This window comes from Diadema setosum, chromosome 1 (genome assembly GCF_964275005.1).
Source record: "Diadema setosum chromosome 1, eeDiaSeto1, whole genome shotgun sequence".
NCBI classification, from domain to species: domain Eukaryota; kingdom Metazoa; phylum Echinodermata; class Echinoidea; order Diadematoida; family Diadematidae; genus Diadema; species Diadema setosum.
The window spans coordinates 21,087,618-21,113,339 of NC_092685.1; the positions used below are offsets into that span (position 1 = coordinate 21,087,618).

Sequence of the window (25,722 nt, forward strand, 5' to 3'; positions counted from 1 at the left end):
GTTATTTTGCTCCGTGGCTCGCGCAAAGTAGAGTCACGCGCTCCGCGCATGGGTTTTGCGCGAGAGTGCAAAATAGCTTCCCCTCGTCGTCATAACAACAATAAAGACCCACAACCCGGGATTTTGAATTACAACAACAATTGTAAAGGAGTGGGACTACATGATATTTCCGTCCTTACATTTTGACGTTCGCCCATCAACATATCATCCAGGAGTGTTAAAACAACTCTGAAAATATTTCATCCTTTCCGGTTGTTTGCATCCGTTTCCTTAACTTCGACAGTAAGTACTCCTTTCTCTACTTCATTATGTTTACATGATTGCCGTAAAAACAGGACATTTTTCTCAACAAGTCACACTCCCGTCGCAAGCAACAATGGTATCTCACACTGCCGCTGGGTCCGGGCACTGCGCGCCTATGTGAAAACCCTGTAGAAATATTTCGTCGACATCGACGACCAGGGGGAACTATTTGACGTGACCTTTGTACCCCAGTGTCGCAACTCTATCTATCAACCCGCTCTGCTTCATGCACTGATCATTATTATGGGGGCGCGATTTTATTTTCTATACGTTGCGTCCCAGCGTAATCTAAAGCTACTTTTCTACACGACGCAAGGGAGAGGAGAACGTCCAGCGCACTCGTCGTCTCAAACGTCCGCGCGTCAAAATCTAAAGCTCCCTAATAAAGCATCTCTGAGCCTCAACTTTCTGGGATATAATGTACTGTACATTATCTTCTGCACCGAGGTCAGTGATCTGTACATGTTCTATCGCGTAGCAGACGCCACCGTTCAGCCACCAAAGTGTATTATTGGTTAAATATTTTGTCAAATATTATGTAATCTAAGTATTAGAATACTGCAACAATATTATTTTTCATTGAAAGTAGTATATATTTTTGAATAAAAAGTGTTTAAATACACAAAATTTATTAAAGATTTATGTTTTGAATTTGCTTATGCAGTCAGAGCCAAGAGTTCAAGGGGATACATTAATTTGTTCAATAGTGCTACCCCCTATCGGCAATAAGAGGGCTTGTTGACGAGTATAAAAGCGCTGAGCCACAGTCGATCGGTGGCTTCGGAGAAGCCAGGACGATACAGGCGTTTGTGTACTGTGCGTGTAGAAAGCAAATGGTCTCTCTCGAATAGCATTTTTCTGCTCATCTTGTTTTCCACCGCTTTATTTGCGATGGCTGCCGGTTCTCAAAATGTGGTGAGCAGTGCTACCAGAAATGATTTAGTACCATGAGTATCAATGCTTGTTTTCATGTAATCATGTAGATTCTAATGTCAGTTAATTTTCTGTGAGTGTGTTGCGAAATTTTTTGGGTTCAGTCATCAATTCAAAGCTTCCTCCTCGAGCAACATGTAAGGTGTGAAGCCAATTCGTCTTGTAATTTGCCATTATTCCTTTTGTTCTTGTTTTTGCGCCACTAATGCTACCTGTAGCCCTAATTTAGTTACATCTCCTGTATTTTTTTTTTTTCGGAGAGCTTTAAATGATTTTGGCATGATTATCTTTTGTTGGGCAGATGTTAGATCGGATTTGAGGGACTTTCTCGGACATTGCTTTGTCTTCACATTATGGTTTTGATATTTCTAATGCCTAACTCTAACGTTAGTAGGCCCCTAATAAAATATCTCTTTCTCCTTCAGTCTAAGCTGTATAAGAGTGTAATCGACGATGTGATCAACAATGTTCGCGAGGCATTTTTGGATGAGGGCGTAGAAGAACCAGTGTTACAAGACCTGAAACAGGTGAGTAAGGTGGTTTGAATCTTCTAAGGACATTTTTAGTTTGAAAGACCATCGAGCATCACAATGTCTGAATTCCAGACGTGGTGTGCGAACTGAATGCTGGCGAAGAGATTCGGCTGTAAGCGTTTGGTAAAGTCTAACTATACACAGCCCAGTCGCCGCTGTACATCCGTAACAGCGTCTGGTCGGGCTAGGTAAAGTCTAACAGTTAACATTAACTCGGTAACTGAATTGTAACCCAACTGTTTTTTTAGGCGGAATTAATTAGCCGGACATGGGACTAACAAATAAAAAAAAAAAAAAAAATGCCAGTCGAGCCTATAGATCTAGTATCATGCAGTAGAATCTGGTCTATCTGTTCACTGGTGGTGGCGAAGAACATATCATTTATAAAGTCAAAGAGCAATGAAGAGATAGAGGCGGAAACTTGTCGCGAGCCATGCACAGCTGCCTCTGTTCCTGTAACAAGTATTTGTAACGCTTTTTGGGTCCACATGAGTCTGTAGCTATCGACTTGATATTTTCCGCAGTTTCTTTTATCGCAGGATTCTGTAACAACGAAAACTAATGCGAAACTCCGATGAAATACAGGTATCCGTATGTTGTAAGGTGATTGCACGGGATAAGGCATCTACAACGCGTGATTGTGTTCCAGGGATATGGGCGCACTGCACTGTACCGCTTCGCGGCGAGTGGCATTCTGCCATCTTCCTGCGTTTGCCGCGACCTCTTGTTAGAACGGTATTTGCATATGTCCGTGTATTTATAGTGGGGCCTCATTTGCGTACCGCATGGTGTTTAGCCAATAAACGTCATGTGCACTCAAGCGACCTCGGTTCCAGCTCGTGCATTATTCATAAAATCAAGATTGCCGTATGCCAAGTTGAAAGCTCGCACACTTCCTGTGATGAGATTCTCTGTGCAATTCTACATGGATGTTTCTTTCTCTATATAAAGGTATATAATGTAATGTATATAATGTTTCTTTCTCTATATAAAGGTATAAAGCCTAGTAAAAGTCTTTCATTCGCCGGCTCCCTTCTTGCAGGAATCGTGCAAGTCTCTGGCATTGTGAACAAACATCTCTGTCGTTTAATTACCAGTATAAAAAGGGAGGTGGAAAGAGATTCCACCCCAGTAGTCCCTGGTCATCAAAGTTAGTACAGCTGTATGTTGTCATTCAAGAAACAAGATGACTTAAAAAATTAAATAAATAATAATAACAATAATTGCATTTATAAACCGCTTTATACTGGTGTTTCTAGGCACACAAGAAGACTAAAGAAAAACAAACAAAATAACATATTAGGACAATGCAAAACCAAAATTACAATCACAAATAAGGAGAAGGGGAAAAAAATCACTTCAGGCCTACCCATGCAAACCAATAATATAGAACTACTATAGCAATACCCAAACCAAGCGAAGTTGAGGGCTAAATAAAATTTCACAGGTTGAGCAATCAAATGATATCGGCATGCAAGTACGGGGTTTTATCAAAATATGTGTATTCAAACTGAAGGATCTGACGCTCGATCAGTGAAAGTCTTATTTAATTCTGATCTTTTGATAGTAGTGGGTTGCAATTATTACTTGCTCTCTTCAGTTCTTGATATACACTGTCATGAATGACACTTGGTAATTGTCGGCAACAGAAAGCTATCCTGTAGAATTGACATGTACCCGGGTATATGATTTTAGTGCAATTTGATAATGAAAGTGATCTTCCTGTGTCGAGAGTAGATTATTGTTCATCCATGCAGTGGGGAGTGATGATCAGTTTATTGAACACATGTTTCTAATGCACTTGCCTACTGGTACTTCCGTTGCTGCGTTAGTCTTTGAATATTGGGTTGAATATATGTGTATCATATGCATTATAGTGGATTTGAAATTATGCAAAAAATTAGAATTGGTTATGCATAATAGATATGCTATTGCAATGCTACTATTAAAGGTGATATGTGATGAAATCATACAACTCCATGAATACTTTTTTTTTTCAAATATAGTCTTTCATTATGCTAGTAAAGGACAAGTTCACCTTCATTAACATAAGGATTGAGAGAATGCAGCAATATTAGTAGAACACATCAGTGAAAGTTTGAGGAAAATTGGACAATCGATGCAAAAGTTATGAAGTTTTAAAACTTTTGTGTTGGAACTGCTAGATGAGGAGACTACTAAGGCTCGTGATGTCATATGAGTACAACAGTATAAAGAAAATGTAAAGAAAATTCAACATATTTTCACTTTTTTCGCATAATAAAAGAGCACTTGACTTGCCTCTTTCTAAAGGCAATGGGAATAATATTACCCATATGTCAGTAACGAGTCAAGGGAATGTGTACTTTTTTCAAAAGATGAAATTTTGTGAAATTCTCTTTATATTTTCCTTATATTGTTGTATGCATGTGACATCATACACTGCAGTAGTCTTCTCATCCAGCAGTGACTGCACAAAAACTTCAAAAATTGATAACTTTTGAACGGATTGTCCGATTTTCCTCAAACTTTCAATGATGTGTTCTACTAATATTCCTACATTCTCTCAATCCTTATGTTGATGAAGGTGAACTTGTCCTTTAAGAGAAATGAAAAAATGAAATACAAACTCTAACTGATATTGATATTTTATAAAGATGCTTTGATATGTCATGTTGAAATATGGATGTCATATTTGTGGATTATTGTGTAGTAATTTGTCAAATAAAGGGCACTGCGATTGAAAAGTCATGCCTTAGATGGATTGACATAAAAGTACAATTTGTATCTCAAATGGTGTAACAGATTGTACTTTATCATTGAATAAATGAAATCAGACATTTCATTAAACAAATTTCATGTGAATTATGAAATAGAGAGTATAGAAAAATAATCAAGAGAATGGACTACACCACTTTTTGGTGGTTTAATTATTGATAATCTGTAAAAGTTTTATCATTTCAAATTGAGGATTATTCTTGATAACACTCGCATTATCTAGGGGTGACAAGAATCTCATCTTGGAAAAAAAAATGATAATCTTGAATTTTTGGGGCTAAAATCAGTATGCTTGATATTTGAAATTGAGGTAGGGTTTTTTATGTTAAATGTCAACTGACAAACAAGGTCTTGTTAACCCTGGGATAACATGAAAACTGACATTGAATAGAATGCTGTTGATTGTTATTTTTTTATGTCATTCTCATTTATTTGTTTATATTATACTGTCATGATAATTAGCAAGAAGATTTTGTTAGTTTACCGGGTACAGGCCAGAGGATTAAAGACGCATAGTCCCGGTAGTTTAGAGGGCGCTGTTGATGATACTGCTGATCACTGTTAGCATTGAGATGAAGATTGCCGAAGTTGAGCTGTCATCAAGAGTAAAGCACGTAGGTGTTGCTAAGTAACGTTGCCTTCATTGTCTTCTCTGCGCATCACGCAGTCTGTAGTAATGCCAGGGTGTGTGCATATGTGCTTTGTATTATGACATCACAAAAGAGGTTTGCTAAAGCTGTCATCCCCCTCAGCCAAATCATGAGCCGAACTGTGATCAGACCACTGACTACGATGGATGGGACTTCTTCGGACTCGGGGGAATGGGTCACAGCATAAGAGCTAAAGAGGAGCCAATAGCATAGGTCTCTATAGGAAACTTGCGCCGTGCGCCCACGTATGCATTTGACCAAACCACGGGGACCATGTGCCTTTAAGAAAATTGAGATTGAGGTATGTGTTCCTGATTCATTTCTTTGCTATTGTCTACAAGATTTGGGAATCAAAACTACTGCAGTCACGAGCCATAGACTTGGGTCCACGACCTCAGCAGCAGCAGCAACAACAACAATCAGGAGGGAAATTTTCTGTTCAAGATGCATCTGCGTCATACCAGTCCACAGGACAGGAGAGACAACAAAACAAGCAGAGTGAGTTCCTGGATCACCACTGCCTTTGTGTGTGTGTGTGTGTGTGTGTGTGTGTGTGTGTCTCTCTCTCTCTCTCTCTCTCTCCCTCTCTTTTTCTCTTTGTCTCCTATGTATATTCATGCTGCTCGAAACAAGATATATACACTATTATATATTTTTTCTGACATACCAGTTTAGTCAGAGAATGCTGTCCATAAGGATTAATGAATTGTGATACAGAGAAAACACATTGTCAGATACTAGTTTGATATTTGCACCAACGGTCAGTATGTCATCTGTTCACCCGTCTGTCCACATTTCTATCCTTGTATTTATGCCGACATTGTAACTCAACAAGCAATCCTTTGAAGTTCTTCAAACTTTGTGAAAGAATGAAGGATGCTTGGGGAATTGATTAAGAGGGGATAAATTTGATAGACATGAGAGGTCATAAGGAAGAGATGGAATGGAATGGATTTGATTTTTTTTTTCATATTATCTTATTCCCTTGAAGGTGTTGAATATCCTAGACTTTGTACCTAGGCCTCACCAAATGTCCTGGACAGTTTGTTACTGTCACAGCTAACAATGTTTGTTGAATGTGGCTTGTGATCCAGAGCAATTTGCTCGTCATATTTTGGCAAAATACATGTAGGCCTACGCAGTAAATGCACGTGTATTTGTTGAATGACATCATCAGTAAATGAGAAGTGTTATTGTTTTTGTTGTTGTTGTGATGTGTATATTTACATATTGGTTTGTATCGAAGGGCCACTTTTCATCTATTTGATGGTTCCATCAGGCCTAGTATCTGTTGCTAGGGGAAAAAAAATTGTCAGTTCACGTTATGGTGTAGATATATCTAATGTGAGGATCAAATGAATGACTTCTCCCTGCTGTATGTCTTCATTTGCTACCAGGCTCTCAGCCACCACTGGACCGCCAAGGTGCTTCAGCAGCTCAAGCCCCATTGGCTGGGAATCTGGTAAGTGGCTCATTTCACTTGCAGTCCTCCTCTTTTGTAGTCCTGTCGGACTGGGCAAAGTGTAGCACAATATGAAGCCCATTCAATGGTGCCACTTTTTTTAGGTGATCCGAGTATCCTCTCGGATCACCTATTGTATCTGTACGGATTCTTTCTTCTTCTTCTTCTTCTTCTTTCTTTATTTCTCCCCAAAAGTTGTGCAGAGGTTAGCTCAGAAAGTGCTATGTCTATCAAGTTCAAACTTATACCATGTATGTATCGTGTTCCAAAGACGGCAATCGAACTAAAATCAAAGTGATCAGTCGACCGTGACGTCACTATGACGTCATTATATGAAAACACATTCTCAATCATATCTCATTAATGGAATGAAGTTTTTCAATGAAATTTACGTCACATATATTTCAAGTTATGTGCATTTTACTCATGTTCTCAAAATTCACATTTTCTCTTGATACGTGCGCGTACGCGCGCGTTGAAATATTTGTATGCTCAAATCGAGCTCAAATTTTTTTTACACACGTTTCAGACCATTTGGAGCATTTTTTGAAAAATTGAAAAAATCGGACGGACGCGTACGCGCGCGCGCATATACGCACGCACAGCTCATATGCAATAGAAATTTTCAGTTTTTTCACACTTATCGGCTGCCTGAAATGTCAAGGAATATGTCTACCAAGTTTCAAGTCAATCCGACTCAATATGACGTCATACGGGCCCGTCAAAGTTGAAATTCCGCGCGCGCGTCAATGGCGATATACAGTGCAACTATGCCAAAAAAATGACAATTTTAAATCCGATTTTACTCGTCAGGATGGACGGTGACCCCCCATTTTCTGTACATATTTTGAAAGCTGATGAGTTGTACATGTCATTTCATGGAGTGGCAATGCTGACAAAATGATTAAAAGATATCAAATTTCTTAATAAAGTAAAAAAAGTAAATTTTCAAAATGACGTCATCATATTTCAAGTTCATTCGGGCGTATCTCACGAGTCTTCTGTCAATTTTCACCCAGATTTCAGTATGATGTAGCTTATTTAATGTTCTTTCAAACATAAAATTACAACATTTTGATTGGATAACGGTATCACCTCGTAAAAATGGATTGAAAGTATCCTTGTAAAATTTGACCAGTTTACGTGTTATCTCTATGGGAGAGCAGTTTTTCTGGCAGTGAAAATTGACATGACTATCTTTTTCGAGCACTAGCTCACTTATGCTTCGGTGAATTTTTCCCAGATTTTAGTATGTTGTAGCTGAGACTTTGGGCTATCGTAAGTGTGCCCTCCATTTTTTCATACGACGTCGGCATCACGTCGAAAAACTTGGTTGAAAATTGCATGTGGTTTCGATGCAGCGTCATTTTGCTTAATACATAGGGCCTATGGAGCATGAAATAGGTCATTGCATAGCGCATCCGACTCGTAATCCTAAGGTCCCTGGTTCGATGCTCACCCCTGCCAGTTGTTTTTAAATTTTTTTAAACACTATTTTTTCTTCTTTTTCTTTAGTTAGTCTTAATCTCCTTTCCTAACTTTATCTTTTTCTGATTTTTTTTCATGCTTCTCCTTCAAATTTCTATAAAAATAACACAATTTTTCTTTATTTTTCTTTCTTTCTACTACTTTCTGTGCAATAGATGAACAACAACAATGGCTATTAATCCCATATTTTGCACATGTTTTGTTCATGTCACGTACATTATTTCATAAAATAACAATTATTTGATCGGACACCATCTTGGGTATGTAAATTAGGGTCAAAGGTCATAAATGTTTCATCCTGTATCTTGGTGAATACATGTCCTATCTCTCCCATATTTTGCACACGCAAAGACCATGTTACAAGAATCATTTCACAAAATAACCACTTTTTGCTCAGATGCCATCATGTCTGTGCAAAGTGCGGTCAAAGGTCATATATTCTTCTTTCTGTATCTTCATTATGACGTGTTATCTCTATGGGAGTGCAGTTTTTTTGCAAATGAAATTTGACATGACTATCTTTTTCGAGCAATAGCTCACTTATGCTTCGTTGAATTTCTCCCAGATCTTAATATGTTGTAGCTGAGACTTTGGGCTATCGTATTTTACCCTTCGTCTTTTTCGTACGATGTCGGGATTACGTTAAAAAACGTGGTTGAATTTAAAGCTTATCTTCAATGTATTGAGATGTTTCTTTTCTTTCTGCAACTTTCTTTGCAATAACTCAAGAAAAACAGCGTCTATCACCCTCAAATTTCTGTATCTTAGTAAATACATGTCCTATCTCTTCCATATTTTGCACACGCAAAGACCATGTTACAAGAATCATTTTACGAAATAACCACTTTTTGCTTAGATGCCATCCTGGCTGTGCAAAGTGGGGTCAATGGTCAAATATACTTCATTCTGTATCTACGTTACAGTGTATACGGAATTTGGTACCAAAGATGGCAGGTCTGACTCGCTTTTCTAAATGAGATTCCAAATATCACACGGCGAATGTCCCTAAACACAGATGAAACCTGTATGGTCATGCCTAAATTATGTATTTGTTGCTGTATCTTCGTTATCTAGTGTATACAGAATTTGGTACCAAAAATGACAGATATGACTCCCTTTTCTAAATGAGAATCCAAACATCACACGGCCAATGTCTCTAAACACAGATGAAACCTGTATGGTCATGCCTATTGCGATCAGGACTTGAATCATTATTAAAAAAAAATCGGATCACCTTAATTTGTCAGTAATGACAAATTACAATCTCTAGTTCTTTCTTTTTTTTTTTTTTTTTAAACAGAATACAGCAAAATATTCTTAAGCAGATTTGAGTCAAGTGCAATTGACGTGTAAGTTGTATGTTCATCTTGGGTGGTGCTTTGGAAGCATAATGGTATGCTCTTGCTTTGCATAGATTTGCAAAGCGAAATTCAGAATTATGAGTCTATAGATCCCTTACTGTGCAAGAAAACAGGAGAGCACATAATTATGTCATAGTCATTAAACACAGCATTATTGTGTGCCAGTAAATTATTGTTGTTTGTGTTGTTAGCAACAATTGCTAACTTGATCGTAGGCTTGTGAACATGTTCTGCATAGCTTTGAACGATATGCAATGATCACAGTTTTGTGAAAATGACCAAACCCCAAGTGTTCCTTGTGAGTGACTACATCTTGATGACTTTCTCTTTAGTATGCGATATTTAGTGGTCATTGGTATGTTGTAATTCAAACCCTGCATTTGTGCCAATTTTTTTTTGACAGAGTTCATCGGCAGCAGCAGCCAACCTTGCCGTGCAGCAGAACATGCTCCACCTTCAGCCACAGCAGATGCAGAGTGTGCCCTTTGCAATCCAGCAGCAGGGGAGTGGTATGCATGTTTTAGCCTGTTTTTGTGTTAGCACATGTGCTAACCTGCACAGCGGGCAATCCCAAGCAGAAAGTGAAAAAAAATAGTGGAAGATGAGGATTTATATCCACTCTCCCTGTTGTCCGTTGGTACACTGCTGACTGTAATACTGAATTAAAGAAAATTAACTATTCCATCATGTGGTATGTGAGCTGTGAGGGACTGAAGAGCAAGTGATGCAATAATTTCATTTTGTTATACATCAACCTCTGGTAATTTTCACATGCAAGTCCCAAATTCTAGTAAAAACACAAACAAAGAAGTGTACATCACAGACACCTTAAATGTATGTTGCCAGTTGCACAGTTGTTTTTGGCAGTACTATTGCCCATGTGAGATGTTTATGATTCATGATATTAAAGCAAAATTTTGTAAAAAAAAAAAAAAATCATAATATATTTAGATCCACAAACAGTGTGATTGTCCAGAAATCACTCAAAGTGTGATATGAATATTGAACTGGGGAGGATTGAAATGTAAAAGTTTTTAGTCTTAGTTTCCTTTTTCTGTTTGTGTTATTTGGCAAATGTCCTCACTGAAATGAATGGTTTCTTTGTTCCATATAAAAGGTGCTGGTGCCACGCAGACATTCCCTGCATACCAGCTTCAGACCCAGCAGCCAAGTGGTATGGTGGGGCTACAATCCATTCCAGTCCTCATCCAGCCAGGGGTGCAGTCCACCGGCCAGGAGCCCCACATTGTAACTACCCCCCAGGGTATGGTCCTCTCCCAGGGGGCCATTCGTGTGCAATCCAGTGGAGACCAGGTATGAAAGTGGGTCATGTACAATGTTTATGCCTCTGCCATGAAGTGCGTCACAGGAGGCATAGGAGGCATAGGAGGCATGTTCTCATGAAACTGTATTCATGTACTACCAGTCAGAGATTCTCTAGGGAAAGTGTTGGGCCATGGGGCCATAGGTCAAATAAAATTGCTGAAATTTAACTTTTTCTTCATATTTCTGAAATTACTCAAGGCATCGCTGAAACCTAGTACATATACATGTACTGCCTGACAATGGTTCTCTTGGGAATATTTGGGTACTGGGGACAAAGTCCAAGGGTCAAAGGTCAAGTTAAATAGTTAAATTATACTACTTGATGCTAAAATTACACTATTTTCTCCATACCTTGGGAATTCTCACTTCAGAAACTAAATTAAATTGGGGACATTCATGCATTACTGCACATTGGTTCTGAACGGATATACAGTGTTCGGGGTCAAGGGTCAAGTGAAAATGTTAAAATGTCACATTTTTGCCCATATAATGAAAATAACTCAAAGTATTGTTGTGAAACTTGGATATTACAAGAAAGTCGTGTGCCATGAGGTCAAAGAGCAAGGGTCAAAAGTCAAATAATGTTCAAATTTCTAGATACCTACTGTCTGATAGAATGAAGCCATCCAATTGAAAAAACTTTCAAGCATTTCATTTAAGTTTTTGCTGATCGTGTGAAACTCTCGTCTCATATTGTCAAGATGTCCGTACCATAGACCTATTAGGAGAATGGTGCGATATTGCAGAGGCGTACCAGTTGTCGTACCAACATTTCTAGTTGCGTCTTGTCAGTAGCAATAGTGGAAGTAGTAATGTTATCATTTTTTTTTTTTTCAGGGGGTGACTGAAGTTTGTCCTAGTTAAGTTATTTGAGTTCAAATTATGTATTTCCGTGTGGGTTCTGTGTGTGTGTTTGCTCATGGTGCGATATTGCAGAGGCGTACCAGTTGTCGTACCAACATTTGTAGTTTGGTCTTGTTAGTAGCAATAGTGGAAGTAGTGATAGTATCAATATATATATATATATATATATATATATATATATATATATATATATATAATTTTTTTTTTTTTTTTTTTTTTTTTTTTTCAGGGGGTGGGTTGAAGTTTATCCTAGGTAAGTTATTTGAGTTCAGATTATGTATTTCCGTGTGGGTTCTGTGTGTGTGTTTGCTTGTGTGTCTGTGTGTGCATGTTTGCTCAATTGGATTGCAATTATCCAAGGAGATTACACCTCCTCGGATGCTTCCATGACTTCTCAGTTGATACATTATGGGGGTCCCAATATACATTGCACCATGATTATTATGATAAAGATTGCTGTGTACCACTTTTGGCATTGAAATGTCCAGACCAACTCTTTGATGTCTGTTTGTGTATTTCACTGTGTATTTCACAAGGTATCTCGATAATGATCATGTGACAGAGGCTCTTTAAATCACAGATATCCATGTGACAGCAGCAATAATGATTGGTGCACATTTCCTTTCTCACAGCCTCCAATAGTTCAAGTGGACGGTACCAATGACACTTCTGACGAAGAGGATGATGACTTCGACGAAGATGACGATGACGACAAAGATGATGACGACGACAATGATGACAATGACAATGAGGATGCAGGGGGAGATGATGAAGAGGTTTGCTTTTGACCTTTTTAGACTTTGAGCAACAATGCACTCATTTACAAACAAAATCAATTCTGCAGTTGTACTGTAATAAATATAAGTTTTAAATGAGCTTGCCAAAGAAATATTTGTCATGTAGTGTACACGTTGATGAAACAGAATTGAAATCATTTGTGAAACATTGATCAACGTTACTGTGACTTTCATTTATGGTGTTACGTCATGCCCTAAATATTGTTGATAACCTTTTTTAACTTACCTGAGCTTGCGATATTTCCAACAGCAGATGAACTTTACGCATTGAGTAAAGAAAACTGATACATCTTAATTGCCAACTGTCAGTTCTTTGTAGTAAATGTGGTATAGTGTAGATAACTTTTTACATGTCTTATATGTATTTGTTGTTTCTTCTGCTAGTTAATAGCAGAAGTGACTTTTTAATATGGAAAGAGACCTGAATTGATTTACATCCATTCTTTGAAATGCTCATCAGTGACATCAGTATACCATGAAAGTGGAAATTTTCATGCATTTTGTGTGACCAGAAATTAGCACAAAAAATAAAAGCAAATGAATATTCTTGCTTGTTATATGTACCATTATATACCTCATATATAGATTCCTCTCATATGACTGGTTAAAAGTGGAGTCATGAAAATAGCTGTGCCCCATTTTTGATCAAAATGACGTCATGATTTACTGTGCCCGGGGCATAGAATCAACTGTGCCCTATAAATAGGTTTCGAGACAGTCGCAACCCCGTACACATAGATCACTCATATGCACGCACCAATGATACGACCGCTGTGCTGTCGATCAGCGTTGATTATGAGTGCTGTAAAAGAGACTAGAATCTATATTTTCGGTATATAAAACAAATAATGACAGCTTGATATTCGGGGCACAGTTAAAATTATGTAGGCCCTCGGTGATGTGAAAACCATAACTATGCCCTCAGCTTCGCTTCGGGCATAGTTATGGTTTTCACATCACCTTGGGCCCATGATTTTAACTGTGCCCCTCATAGCAGTCATTATTTGTATACTTTGTAATGTCTTGATCCTGTGGAATTAAAAACATGCAAAATTCATCTTACTCAGCAGAGCACACACACACACACACACACACACACACAAAATACTTGTGTGCAAATATCCTCTTTTACAGTAGTATTTTCTGTCTTTGGAATTAATCATTCTGGTTTGTGAATTATAGTGACAGTACTGACACTAAAACACCAAGTGCTTTATTAAGATGCTCATTTTAATTGATTTTTTTTTTTCAAAATATTTGCCCCATCCCCTTACCCCTTTCAACCTGCAAACATAAAACATACAAACGAGCCAAAAAAACCCCAAAAACACTAACTCAAAGCAACGCAAAAGATGAAGAACATGGATATTCCTTCCTGATAAATTCCCTGCTGAGAATGATAGAAAATGCAAGCTGTACATTGCCATAAGGTGCATATTTACTATCCTCGTGATCAAGACAGATGGAAATATCTTAGGATATTCTTCAACTTAGCAAGTAGTGGAAAGCGTTATCAGTGCTTGTATTTTCTATCATTACTCTTTGGTCATTTTCTTCACTTTTTTTTTCTATTGTTGCATCATGAGATTGTTTCCCTTGCCTGCTCTGCTCATCTTATTATTGTTGTGTTTTTTCAATCACCACTGATTTGCAGGAACCTTTGAACTCAGCAGATGATGTTAGCGATGAAGATCCTTCAGAACTCTTTGAAGCTGACAATGTAGTAGTGTGTCAGTATGACAAGGTCAGTAGAGACTGGAGAAACATAATATGAAAGTCTTCTGCGCTTTAGTAGAATTATGACAAGTTATACATCAGTCTTGAATAATGTTTGTGATTCTCATCTTGCATTGATAACCTTAATTTTCATGTGTCCCAACTCTCCCTGATAAACCACAGATTAAAACCATTGACTGGCCCAAGTCTTCCATTTCATTACTACTGTTTTGCTGAATACCCATACTGTATTATAGTAGATACATTCAGTTCTTAACATTTCACATGATTAAAGTCCATTTTGAATTAACTCTACTATTTGTTACTTCACAAATAGGGCCCATTTTTTTATTTCAATCAACTCTCTTATTGCAGAATGTCTTTATCAGTTAGATGTGCTTGAAGAGTTCAGTTTCTCACAAACCATGATATATTTACCACAAGTATCATCGCCCAAAGAATCAATAGTTGTATGCAATCAAGAATGCTTTGTATTCTGCTACTGCTGTTAAAGTATTAATTGGGATACGGTAAATGAACACAAAGTCTGCTGTGTATTCAAAACTCTGTTTCAATAAAAAGTGCAAGTTTCATGGAAATTTGACACTGAATAGGAAAGTTATGGCATATCAAAGCATTGCATGTTTCACAAAATAGTGGTATTGGTCACAACCGCATTTCCTCTCTTTTTGATAGTCAGCATTATGAAGTAGTGGCATTTTATTTGAAATAGGACATTTAAAAAAAGAAAGAATCATATTTCATATATGTGCCCGTGCATCACAAAACGAACAAAAAGTTGCACCCCTTGATTTCATGTGAGGACTCACAAAAGGTGAAATGGGTCAAGCAAGTCAATCTTGAGTTTTTCATATTTTCCGAAAGAGCTACCCTTCTACATTATTCTTTAGTTTGGGATCATAACATGAATGGAAAAGTGTGTTTTCAGCAGTTTTTCTACAACCCATTTTGGGGGGAGAATAGAATGATCAGGTATGTCTTAGCGTCCCCTTTTCATTTCTTGAAACCCTTTAAACACTGTTCACTTTAAAGTCTAATAACTTTTGAAAGGATAATGCTACTGCTTTGAAAGTTGGCATTGATCATGGGGAAAATGTGTTGATAGAACATGTTCAATTTCAGATTAATCTGATAATCCCTTCATTGTTGTTGCTCCAGTGGTTTACATCCTGTGTTTTGTCCCTTTCATTGCACAGCTACCACGGCTGGGTAAAGATTAAGCGCTTGAAAAGACCCTGTACTTTAGAGCCTCTTTTCTCAGTTCGCACTTTTCCAGAGTGTGCGCTTTCTTTCTAGTATTTAGATAGGTTAGGGGAGTCCATTTGATATGAGTTACACATCATTGTAAAGCTTAGAGTCTGCTCTTTAAGAATCTGTCCTCAACTAAAAATCCATGTCTGGCGACTTTATGTTTGTTTTGTGATGCAGGGTCACATATACAGTCTACAACAAATAGAATCCCAAGCAGTTGATTTCATGGTGCGCAACTCATGTGAGATAAAACTGATCGAAGTCATGTTGGATTCATCACAATTGAGCGCCAGATAAATGTGTAGAAAATCACAGCTGAACCAAATCGTTCTAAACAGAATGATTCATTGTGTTGATGCTCTGTTCTCTTGACTGCAGATCAACAGGAGTAGAAACAAGTGGAAGTTCACCCTTAAACACGGCATCATGAATCTGAAGGGCAAGGACTATGTCTTCTGCAAATCGACCGGCGATGCAGACTGGTGAGAGGACGTTCTCTGGAGCGGCCAGTGAGGAGAGAAGAGAGAGCGTGTCTTTTGTTGGTTCTTTTTGCCAAGCATCTTGCTCAACCCCCCACATTGTGGACGTATGGTATATATGACCAAGTATGCACGGGAACACATGAGTATTTATTTAGTCACTAATGTCATGTCAACCTGGTTTATTATTTGTCTTTCCCTCCTAAAAGGAACGGTGGATTTGTCTAAAGTTTAGAGGCATTCATTTTGTTGTGTAGTACAATACTGAGATACGTAAGTGTCACATCTAAATGATATTTAATCATTATTTTGTAGTTAAAATTGAAATTGGTGCCTATCAAATAAGCCTTAAAAGACCATTGGATGATAAACCTATCGAATGGTTGTCTTATAAAGTGACTAATGTCCCATGAAAGACGTCCAGAAATTCTTCTTTGTTTTAAAGCCTCACCCCTCCCCCTCCAAAAACAACAACAAACAAACCATATATTAATCACATGATTCATTGCAAACAGACAGGGAGATATTTGGGGTCCTGAATTTTTTATGTAACCATGTATTTGTAAGCAGTGTACACCTTCAGCTTTTCATTGTAAATAATAGTGTTTGTCATGGAAGTAATATTTCTACTCAGTGTATCCGGGCCTTCATGCTTCGCATGATATGATAATGATGAAAATGATAATGATGTGGTCTTATTTACCCAGAATGGTCTCTTCAATGGCCGATAAGTACTGCTCTTCAGAGGGCCCTGCTGTAGACATTACCCCGTCAATGCAATGTGTCCATTCCTTTACTTGAGTTGAAAGGGTAAAACAACTTAGGCCGGATATTCTTTTTAGGGTGCACCATTTAAAGAGTCCAGAGCTCCAACCAGAACCCCTATGGGGCTCCCTTAGGATGACTGTTTTTTTTAATGATGTCACACTTTGAAAATACAACCAGCATTTACCAGAAATGCATCAGAACCTGCAAACTCTGGAGACTAACTGTAGTAAAGGTCTCCTCTCCATCACAGATTGTAATGAAGATAAGAGGGTGGGGGGAGGGGGTGTGTGATGGCACTGACAGGTGGAATGCCAAGCACAGCTTGTCTGTGCATTTGTCAGCACTGTGATCAATCTGACTTTCGATGGAGATATACAATATCTCTTGTGTTGTGAAGGAAAGAGGAAATCTCACCTTCCCTGTTGTGAATGTCAGTTGAGATAAGAGATCTTGTTTAATGGATATATCATCAATCATACATGTACATATTATTTTATTCTTCTTTTTATCCTTCTCTCTTAAGAAATCTGTGGAGACTCTTTTTCATTACGATGCTTGCGGTTATGCCAAGTTACCATAAATGTCATTTCCCACAACACCCAAATGCTCAAAGCTGGTTGGCTAATGAATGGCTGGCCACTATTAACCACAGTCATTGCAAGCTGCTGTCAATCACACTTGCCATATGAAATGGTACCATGGACTGTTGATATGTTCTCGTCTGGCGACATTAATCATCTGCATAGTGTTGTAGATGATCATGCATACATGTGCAAGTTTGGAATACCAGTAGGAGATTAAAAAAACAACAACAACAACGAAGCCTTTTGGCTTTTTGCTACCGATTTCTATCCAGAAATGGTAGTCTTCATCTCCTCTCCCATTAGCTACAGTGTTTTTACCTTCCCTTAACCCGTTGAGGACGAGTCCCGAGTATACTCGGGCAGGTGTCTATGGGAAATGCGTGTTGTAGCAAAATCAGTCCGTCCTCAACGGGTTAATCTAGCAGTCTGAATAGAATCAGGTATTCACTCCTTGATTTGCTCATAGTATACTCCAGCTTCCTGGTTGTGTAATATCTGCAACACACACTCCAACTAAGCCTTTGGTCCCATGAGTACCATATGTAACACCCACATGGATGTTGTAAATGTGACTGATGTGTGTAAAACCATGAGTGATATGGCAGGGTATTCTTTGTTCTTTGACTTGGCTGAAATTATGAGGCTTGGTACTACTGACCATCTCTCCCCAACCATTTGTTTTATCATTTGGGAAGGCGGGTTGGGGGGGGGGGGGGGGAGGGTAGTGGGACAGGGTCCTCAAACTAACATTAGCTTCTTGCAGTTTGCTTTGTCTAATCATGTAATTGACATAATATGACTACAGTCCATTTTATGAGCTGTTGTAACATTCACATGCTAAAGTACTGACACCCCTTTAGGAAAATAAATTAACAGCTAATCGGATATATATATATAAGAAATACCGTTGTTCATTTCTGACTGAATAGAAAGGTACTGTAAAGTTCTGTGTGTACGATGCACTCTGTGTATAGGGCATACCTGGAATTTAGAGTCCGCAGGAAAACAAAAATGATGATAGAAATGGCTACCAAAACGACTTGCATGAAATGTCTGCAAATAAGACGTAAGTATGACAACTGTACGCATACCACACCGCTTGCACTCTCTGTTGCAACCTCTAGTTTGAAGTAGACGTTGATATTGTAGCAAGTTCAATTCACGGAACATCTACATGCTACGTGCATGTGTGTGTGCTCTCACAGTGTGATAAACAGAGGTGCCAACAGTCGTAAAATGCACAAAACACTGTCATTTGATGGCATACATTATTGATATTGTGAAAAGTGATGGTGTTTTTTATGTGTGTGTTAGCACTCTGGGTATTATTTATTCAGACACCTGACAATAGAAGTAGAAAAGTACTTTGGCAGACAAAAAAGAAAAAGAAAAAAGATATTGTTTGTGTTGTGTGCTCTGGCTTGCTTAATGTTGCCAAAGCAAGAAAAAAATGTCAGAAATAATCATCTAAATTTGAATATCAGTTTGTTGCAGAATAAATATCCCATGCACTTTACACAAACTTAGTAGTCAAAACTGCAGGGAACTGTGAATGAGAGAATAACAAAGTTGTTTGAAGAATGTTGTGAAGGTTCAGGCAGACTTTTATGTCTGGTGAGATGTGTCTTGCATTCACACAATGTCAGCGTTTATGGGAAATCAGGTTTAGAATATAGAATAGTAACCATGTCAGAAATGAGTTCTGAGGTATATTAGATGTTCTGGGTACAGTTGTTTCCAAGCCTGACCAACACCCTCTGCATATGAAGGTGGTCTCCAGTCTTGTGGGAGTGTGACTTGTGAGGGGATATCTTTCATGGGGCTCAGAATTTTTGACATTGTGTGGGACCAACCGCATCATTGCCTCAGTGCTGCATGGGTTGCCTTCATCTGCGAAACAAATGCAAGCAAAGTGCATGTGGCCTGTTTGTCTGAATTTATGTTGCCTGAACAGCTACAGTCTGCCAGTAGACCCAGTAATTCTCCAAGCAACATGGACACAAAAACGTGGTGGCATTTTAACCATTTATCACCTAGAGGAAATATTTTGTCTCTGTCTATAGGGTGGTGCCAAAGTGATTTCAGTATGTCCTTAGTTCTTATCAATTGTCACTCATGTTAACCTCAACTTGGACTGGAGCTTACTCTGATTTGCCTGATACAACAGCTACCATTAAAAGCGACAAGAATTCTACATTTAAGAATCTTATAGGACAAAGAAGGTGCAGTAGGTAATCTGTGGGAATATGTGTCGAAAATCAGTCACAAATTTTCAAGTAATATATAATCTGATCTAAAGTCATGTGAGCTGAATGTGTAGTTATTGTCATGTTGTATACCATTTTTTCCCCCCAATGTGTTTCAACTCTTGTACTAACATCCAAAGAATCCCCATGGAAGAGAATGAAAACTTGTAGCTTGTCCAAGGTTCTCTAGCGGCCCCTTTTACCTGATCAAACGAGACCGTAGGAGGACAGGCATATTACCTTCAGAATAGCAGTTTTCAGAGCAACTTCATTGAATTAAGTTAGTGTCACCATGTAGACAGTAAGTTTGAATGGAATATGAAAAACTGGATGGTTTGCCCTTGTGATATGTGAAAACAGTCATACTGTACATTTTGTGTGAGTGCGAAAGTTGTACATGTAATTTGTGGACAAGGTGCTATGAATATTATTGGTATAACACTGGTGGTGCTCTGATTACCCTTTGGCGACCTGAGAAAAATGAGAAGGGTGGGGGTGGGGGGGGGGGTGGGGAAGGAAGTGACTGCAGTACCTCCACCCATTCCTGATAAGAAGGCAAGGCTCATATGAATGACACTCCAGCATTGATTGTCAGTTATGTAATCCTGTCAGATTTGGGCTTTTTGTATAGCCAAGGAGACCTGTAATGGATTGTTGTGGGAATTGTTTCGATTTCATGGGAGCCTTACCTTATGCCCCAATGTGGGTCAGTGTTCAGGGGAAAGTAGAATGGCCAGCATATATTTCATTTTTTTCTTGTGTCATTCTGTGTCCTTTTATGTAAGAGAACTTTTTGAAATGTCATGACTACACGTGGAATCCATTTGTTACACTTAGCTACACCAACTGAAATACTGTCTGTGCATAAGTTCAGATCACTGGAATTAGCTTGATCAGTGTTTGAGATCAGTAAAAAAAAAAGAAAGAAAAAAAAAAAGAATTGTCTGCTGATGGTATGACATGCCTTAATATTTTTTTCCAGTAATTTCTGCCAAGCAGATGACATTGGTTATATGTAGTCAATATAGCTGCAGCTTGTGCTTAATAGTTTGAATCAGAGACATAGGCCCGAATTCACGAAGGTGGTACAAACAAAACCATGGTTTAAACCATGGACAAAAACCATGGAGTGCCAAGTGTCGCATGGAATATTTCGTCACGAAATCAGTCATTTCGTCGATGAAATTATTATTTTGTAACAAAATGACAACATTTTGTAACTAAATGAACATTTCGTCCACGGAATGATAATATCGTTGACGAGACCTGTCATTTTATCGACGAAATGACCAATTTTGTAACGAAATATCCTGTGCGACACTTGGCCCTCCATGGTTTTTGTCCATGGTTTAAACCATGGTTTTGTTTGTACCACCTTCGTGAATTCGGGCCATAGAGTTTGATATAAAATAGTAACACTAATTATCTGTGTCAGTTCGTAAGTGTCACTGGCTCAGAGAGAAAAACGTAATATTGGTCCCACAACTCATTAATCCCCTCTTGTAAACTTTGGTAACTATCCTATAGATGATGATCAGTGACCCAGTTGTTAAAGATCTGTAAATTTCATGTTCATGTTCCTCAATTTTTGTTCAACCTCAAGTGTGAATTTCACACAATGTTTCCTGTCTGAAAATATAGACTCTAGGTTTTAAAATTTGAAGCGAAAGTCTTTCGTATGGTCTAGGGTCTAGCAAGGATTCTGTGTGTGAGAGAGTGCCAAATATCTGTAGTTTTATTAGTGTTGTATTTGTTTTTTTGTTTTTTTTTTGTTTTTTTTTTTGGGGGGGGGGGGTCATGTGCTCCTGCGCTTGCTTCTCTGCATTTTTTGTTCAATTTCTTTTTTAATGAATGAGCGAGACACTCTTGATTAATAACAGGAATCACCTATAAAAAAATATGTTAACACTCATCCTTGCTCCCCTCTGCTAAGACTTCATGAAGTTTTGATATGTGAGGATGCACCATTCAAATGTTGTGTATCATAACTTTCTAACCAGTCTCTATCTTTACTTATCTAACTATGTTAATGTATCACACACTGATGGATGCTTCCCACCAGTAAGGTCTTCATTAATTGCCAAATTCCTCAGCTTGTGTTATATAAAATCTCTCATCCTCTGGTGCAGGCTAATGTTTACTCTCACTGTGTCTCCTGACACTATGCACATGATGATGAAATACTGTAAAAGCTGTTATTTTTCGCAGACAGATATTTTTGCGAATGAGGAGGTCACAAACATTTTTGCATGATGCCGTTCTCGCGATTCGACACCGAGGCTATTGTAAGTGTATGCCACTTTACCGTACTTACTTCGTGTGTTGTGAAATTCCCATCCAACAGTGATTCGTGTAATTTGTGAAAATCAACCACCCGTGAAAATTACTGCTTTTGCAGTGGTTTTTGTTTTCCATTTATCTACTCTCCCCCTCCCTTCAAATCAACTCAATGATGCCAATAGTAGTTTGAGTGTATACTATTACTTCCAATGTCTTGATGACTGTATGTACTTCCCTACATGCTACACTATGATTTGCTGGCTTTCCCGACTTCTGCCTATCATTTTTCCCCCCTTGATTCAGAATTTTGGTTTGGGGTACTTTGTTTTGGTTTAGTGATTCTGATACATGCTGAAATAAATCAACTACATTTTTTTTCTCTCTCCTTGTGCCTCAGTACAGACATTAAAATGTGTCACCATAATACTGAAGTCTTTTGCTTTTTCTGACATGTGACTCAGTATGTGCATGTTGTATCTATGCTATCATTTGCACAAGTGAGAACTTCATATTTTCTCTCACTAAGTATAAATGATGAAGACCTCTGTTAGCATTCATTGTCTTCTGTTAGTTTTGTTCATTGTCATGTACTATTTACTGTTGTTGGAATCATGATGGGCAGCAAATGGCCTGCCAAACCGATTACACATTAATGGCCTTATGAGTAAAACAGGAATGTCCAAAAGATTGCTTTCAAAGTTGTGATAATTGATATTGAAACCTGAACATCAGTGGCGTTAAGGATTGGTATTGTCATCTTTAGTCTGGTAAATATGAGGAATATCATAGTATTAATTACTCAGTTGTTGTTCAAGGTGCTTATGCAGTCAATGAGTTTGCCTAAATTTAAAAAAAAAAAAAAAAATAAAGCACAATGATTAACAGCTGGGGAACCTTGATATGAAATACAGAACTTTGTGCTCACTCTTCAATGTTGCAGCTGTCATTTGCAATTCATGGTCTTCAAGGGAATATAAGAATACATTTCATTTTTTTTTTCTTTTTTTAGGTGCATACATGACGGAAAGAATATCTCACAGAAGTGTAGCCGTTCTTATCTCACATCTTAGTTATCACTGGAAGAAAATGCAGGAATATTGCAAGGAAAGTCTCTCTACTCTGTTGAGCTTGAGGTTGTATTTGACACTGCCAGTATGAACTAATATGAGTATAATATTGGCATAATTTTGAGAGCGTGAAAAAACAAAAAGGGGAGGGAGTTCATGTCGACAGGTTCAGAATTTTCTTAATTAATCTATCAAGGTAACACAGATAATCTTTCTGAATCAGTTCATAACAATTAGGTTCGTCTCTAATGGTCCGTCTCCACCGAGTGATGAGACGTGACCATGAATTGCTCATCAACCGAAGCCATTGAGTTGTTGCTTTGGAACGGAATTCCAGTGATGATCACAATCCATTACGCGGAGATGATTTGAAATAAGTACATGTGCGTCACAGAAGAAACGTATTGATTTAATCGTGTTGTGTGATATGTGATATCACTGCGTAGGTGTGTTGTAAATGTGGATGTATCACACTCATAGTGTTCATGTACATAATAACTAATAAAAGAAATCCATGTCAATATGAGAACGCTTGCTGTGCATTAGAACATTTTACTTTGTTGAGATGTGTCGTCCTGTTTTCAGACGAAGTGATGTCAGATGGGCGAGTCAGAGGAATGTGGAGGATATTTAAACGAACTGCAGTGGGTCATGGAGCAAAATGTGTGACTACTCAAATACGATATTGTGCTTTAAAAATGTGTGACTACTCAAATACGATATTGTGCTTTAAAAATGTGGATATGGTTTATAATCAAATGATTGGGTGAGACCAGTCTTATGAGAGCAGTCTTATTTTGCCTAAAGGCTCAGTTTTACATATCACAGATCGAAGGTGTACCAGTGACCCATCACTATTACCTTACAGGGTCTACAGACCGCTCGTCTGCGTTCAGCTGCATTGCCCGTGTCCTACAAATCATGTACTACAAATCATGCTACGTCATGTGTTTGGTTCAGTTAGCTTAATCGAGCTGGTACTGACCTAGGAATCTTGCGAAATTGGCTGCTGCAGAATTTAGAACATGTTACCATTTTATAAAACAAATAATGCACATTGGCCGGGCATTAGTAAAGTTATCCACCCTCTGTAGCTTTTGAGCTGTCCAAAGCATACGAGGCGAAGCCGAGTGTTTCCGACTGTTCCAAAGTTACTATTGGGTGGATAATCTCACTACCGCCGTGCGTAATGTGCATTATTTCCGAAGTTACTTTCATGAAACATGAACAGGGAAATCCATGGGCAAGTCATGGAGATCAAATCCCGGGGATCAAATTTGAGAATCTATGTAATGTTTCCTGATTTTTCACATAATCAAGGTGGTGATGATTGATCCATGGTGATGGTGAAGACGGTGATTGGATGATGGTGATAATGGGCAGATAGTGATGATGAGTAATTTTGTTGAGAGTGATAGTGAATAGATGGTAATGGCGGGGATTCCTCTGAGGTGTTGAGGTTGAATAGGGCGATAGTGAATGTATGAGACTGAAATGAGAATAATGTTGATGAGAATGATGGTAAATCATGCGTGAAGCAAAGCATAGTGAAAACAGTGATTACCGGGAATACTGACAGTAACCTCATTTGATGGTGATCTTAGTGGTGGTGATACTGCAAAAAGAAGTAATTGAATTCAGTTCACTTTAATGATAAATCACACACACATAAAAAAAAAAACCCAAACATGTACTGTGTAGAATGTGACGGGGAGTTTACAATGAAACCAAAAGCTTGCGCTAAATGTGATCCCCATTGTAGGGTCTAATGCGTAGTTCTTAACGATGGTGATGGAAGTGGTGGTCATGCTCCAGATAGAGGTGTGGTGGTGACGTTGACGATGAATGTTAGGATGCAGCGTGGTACTAAATAGCGATGATGGTATTTGCATTTAACACGTTACATCAAGTGCATTTTCATGGTAATGATCTGGTAGTGGCGTTAGTGATGATGATGGTGACGATGGTGGTGATGATATAATCATGATGATGATGCCTGGGATGAACCGAAGTATAGTGTGGTGGCGATAATTCTATTCGATGAGAGTGATGGTACGTTCCGTGGAGATGGTAGTGATGATGTATGATGTGACGGTGGTTATGACACATGGGATGAAAATGTTGTAATGATGACAATTGGACAACAGCAATGATGCATGCCACGGTAATGGTATGGATGGTAAGAATGATGGGTGGTAATGATAGTGATGGCGGTGACGCGATGTGAAGCAAAGTGTGGCGATGAGGCGATGATAGTGATGGCGTAGATATTCGAGGTGAAGAAATTCGCTGTGATGGTGACAATGATGATATCGGTACTGCTAAATTTAGCGACGACGATGATAGCGACCAGAATATGTTTTCTAAATATCTATAGATAGTAATCGGATCATAAGCCATGTATACAGTATGCCAAATCACACTTGCATTTTGCGATTAGAGTTACATGTTACAATCTCAACTTCAAAATCCTCAGTCAGCAACCGAGCTACAGTCTGTATAGTAGTTATAACAGACCAGGGGGGTGTTTCATAAAGCTGTTCGTAAAGTTACGAACGACTTACGAGCGACTGGTGATCAGTTCTTGTGCTGAATTATGGAAATTCTGATAAATATGGCACATCGGAACTGATCACCAGTCGCTCTTAAGTTGTTCGTAACTTTACGAACAGCTTTATGAAACAGGGCCCAGATAACTGCAAAGAGTTTAACCGAGTGTTAAGGCTATCATCTAAAGTAATCTATAGTCACCTCTTGCATTAATTGTTGTTTGTGACTCATGTACATGGCTCCTGGCCTGGTAGATGTTCCTTTATCCGTAGCCATCCGTTTTCTG

General features: G+C 38.4%; 1 protein-coding gene across 1 annotated transcript; it reads left to right on the plus strand.

The window, feature by feature from the left end:
• Window positions 1-1,119: 1,119 nt before the first annotated feature.
• Window positions 1,120-16,837, plus strand: LOC140234875 (transcription initiation factor IIA subunit 1-like). Its single transcript, XM_072314923.1, has 9 exons — window positions 1,120-1,218; window positions 1,662-1,763; window positions 5,518-5,674; window positions 6,574-6,638; window positions 9,891-9,996; window positions 10,605-10,801; window positions 12,310-12,453; window positions 14,129-14,218; window positions 15,841-16,837. The coding sequence occupies exons 1-9, from the start codon at window positions 1,195-1,197 to the stop codon at window positions 15,946-15,948; spliced, it is 993 nt and encodes a 330-aa protein (XP_072171024.1). The 5' UTR covers window positions 1,120-1,194; the 3' UTR covers window positions 15,949-16,837.
• Window positions 16,838-25,722: the final 8,885 nt, after the last annotated feature.

Excerpts from the sequence above, each read along its gene's own strand:
- LOC140234875 (XM_072314923.1), top strand. The coding sequence starts at position 1,195 with ATGGCTGCCGGTTCTCAAAATGTG. Across the intron at positions 9,997-10,604 it reads AATCCAGCAGCAGGGGAGTG|GTGCTGGTGCCACGCAGACA; the intron begins GTATGCATGTTT and ends TCCATATAAAAG. Across the intron at positions 14,219-15,840 it reads TAGTGTGTCAGTATGACAAG|ATCAACAGGAGTAGAAACAA; the intron begins GTCAGTAGAGAC and ends TCTTGACTGCAG.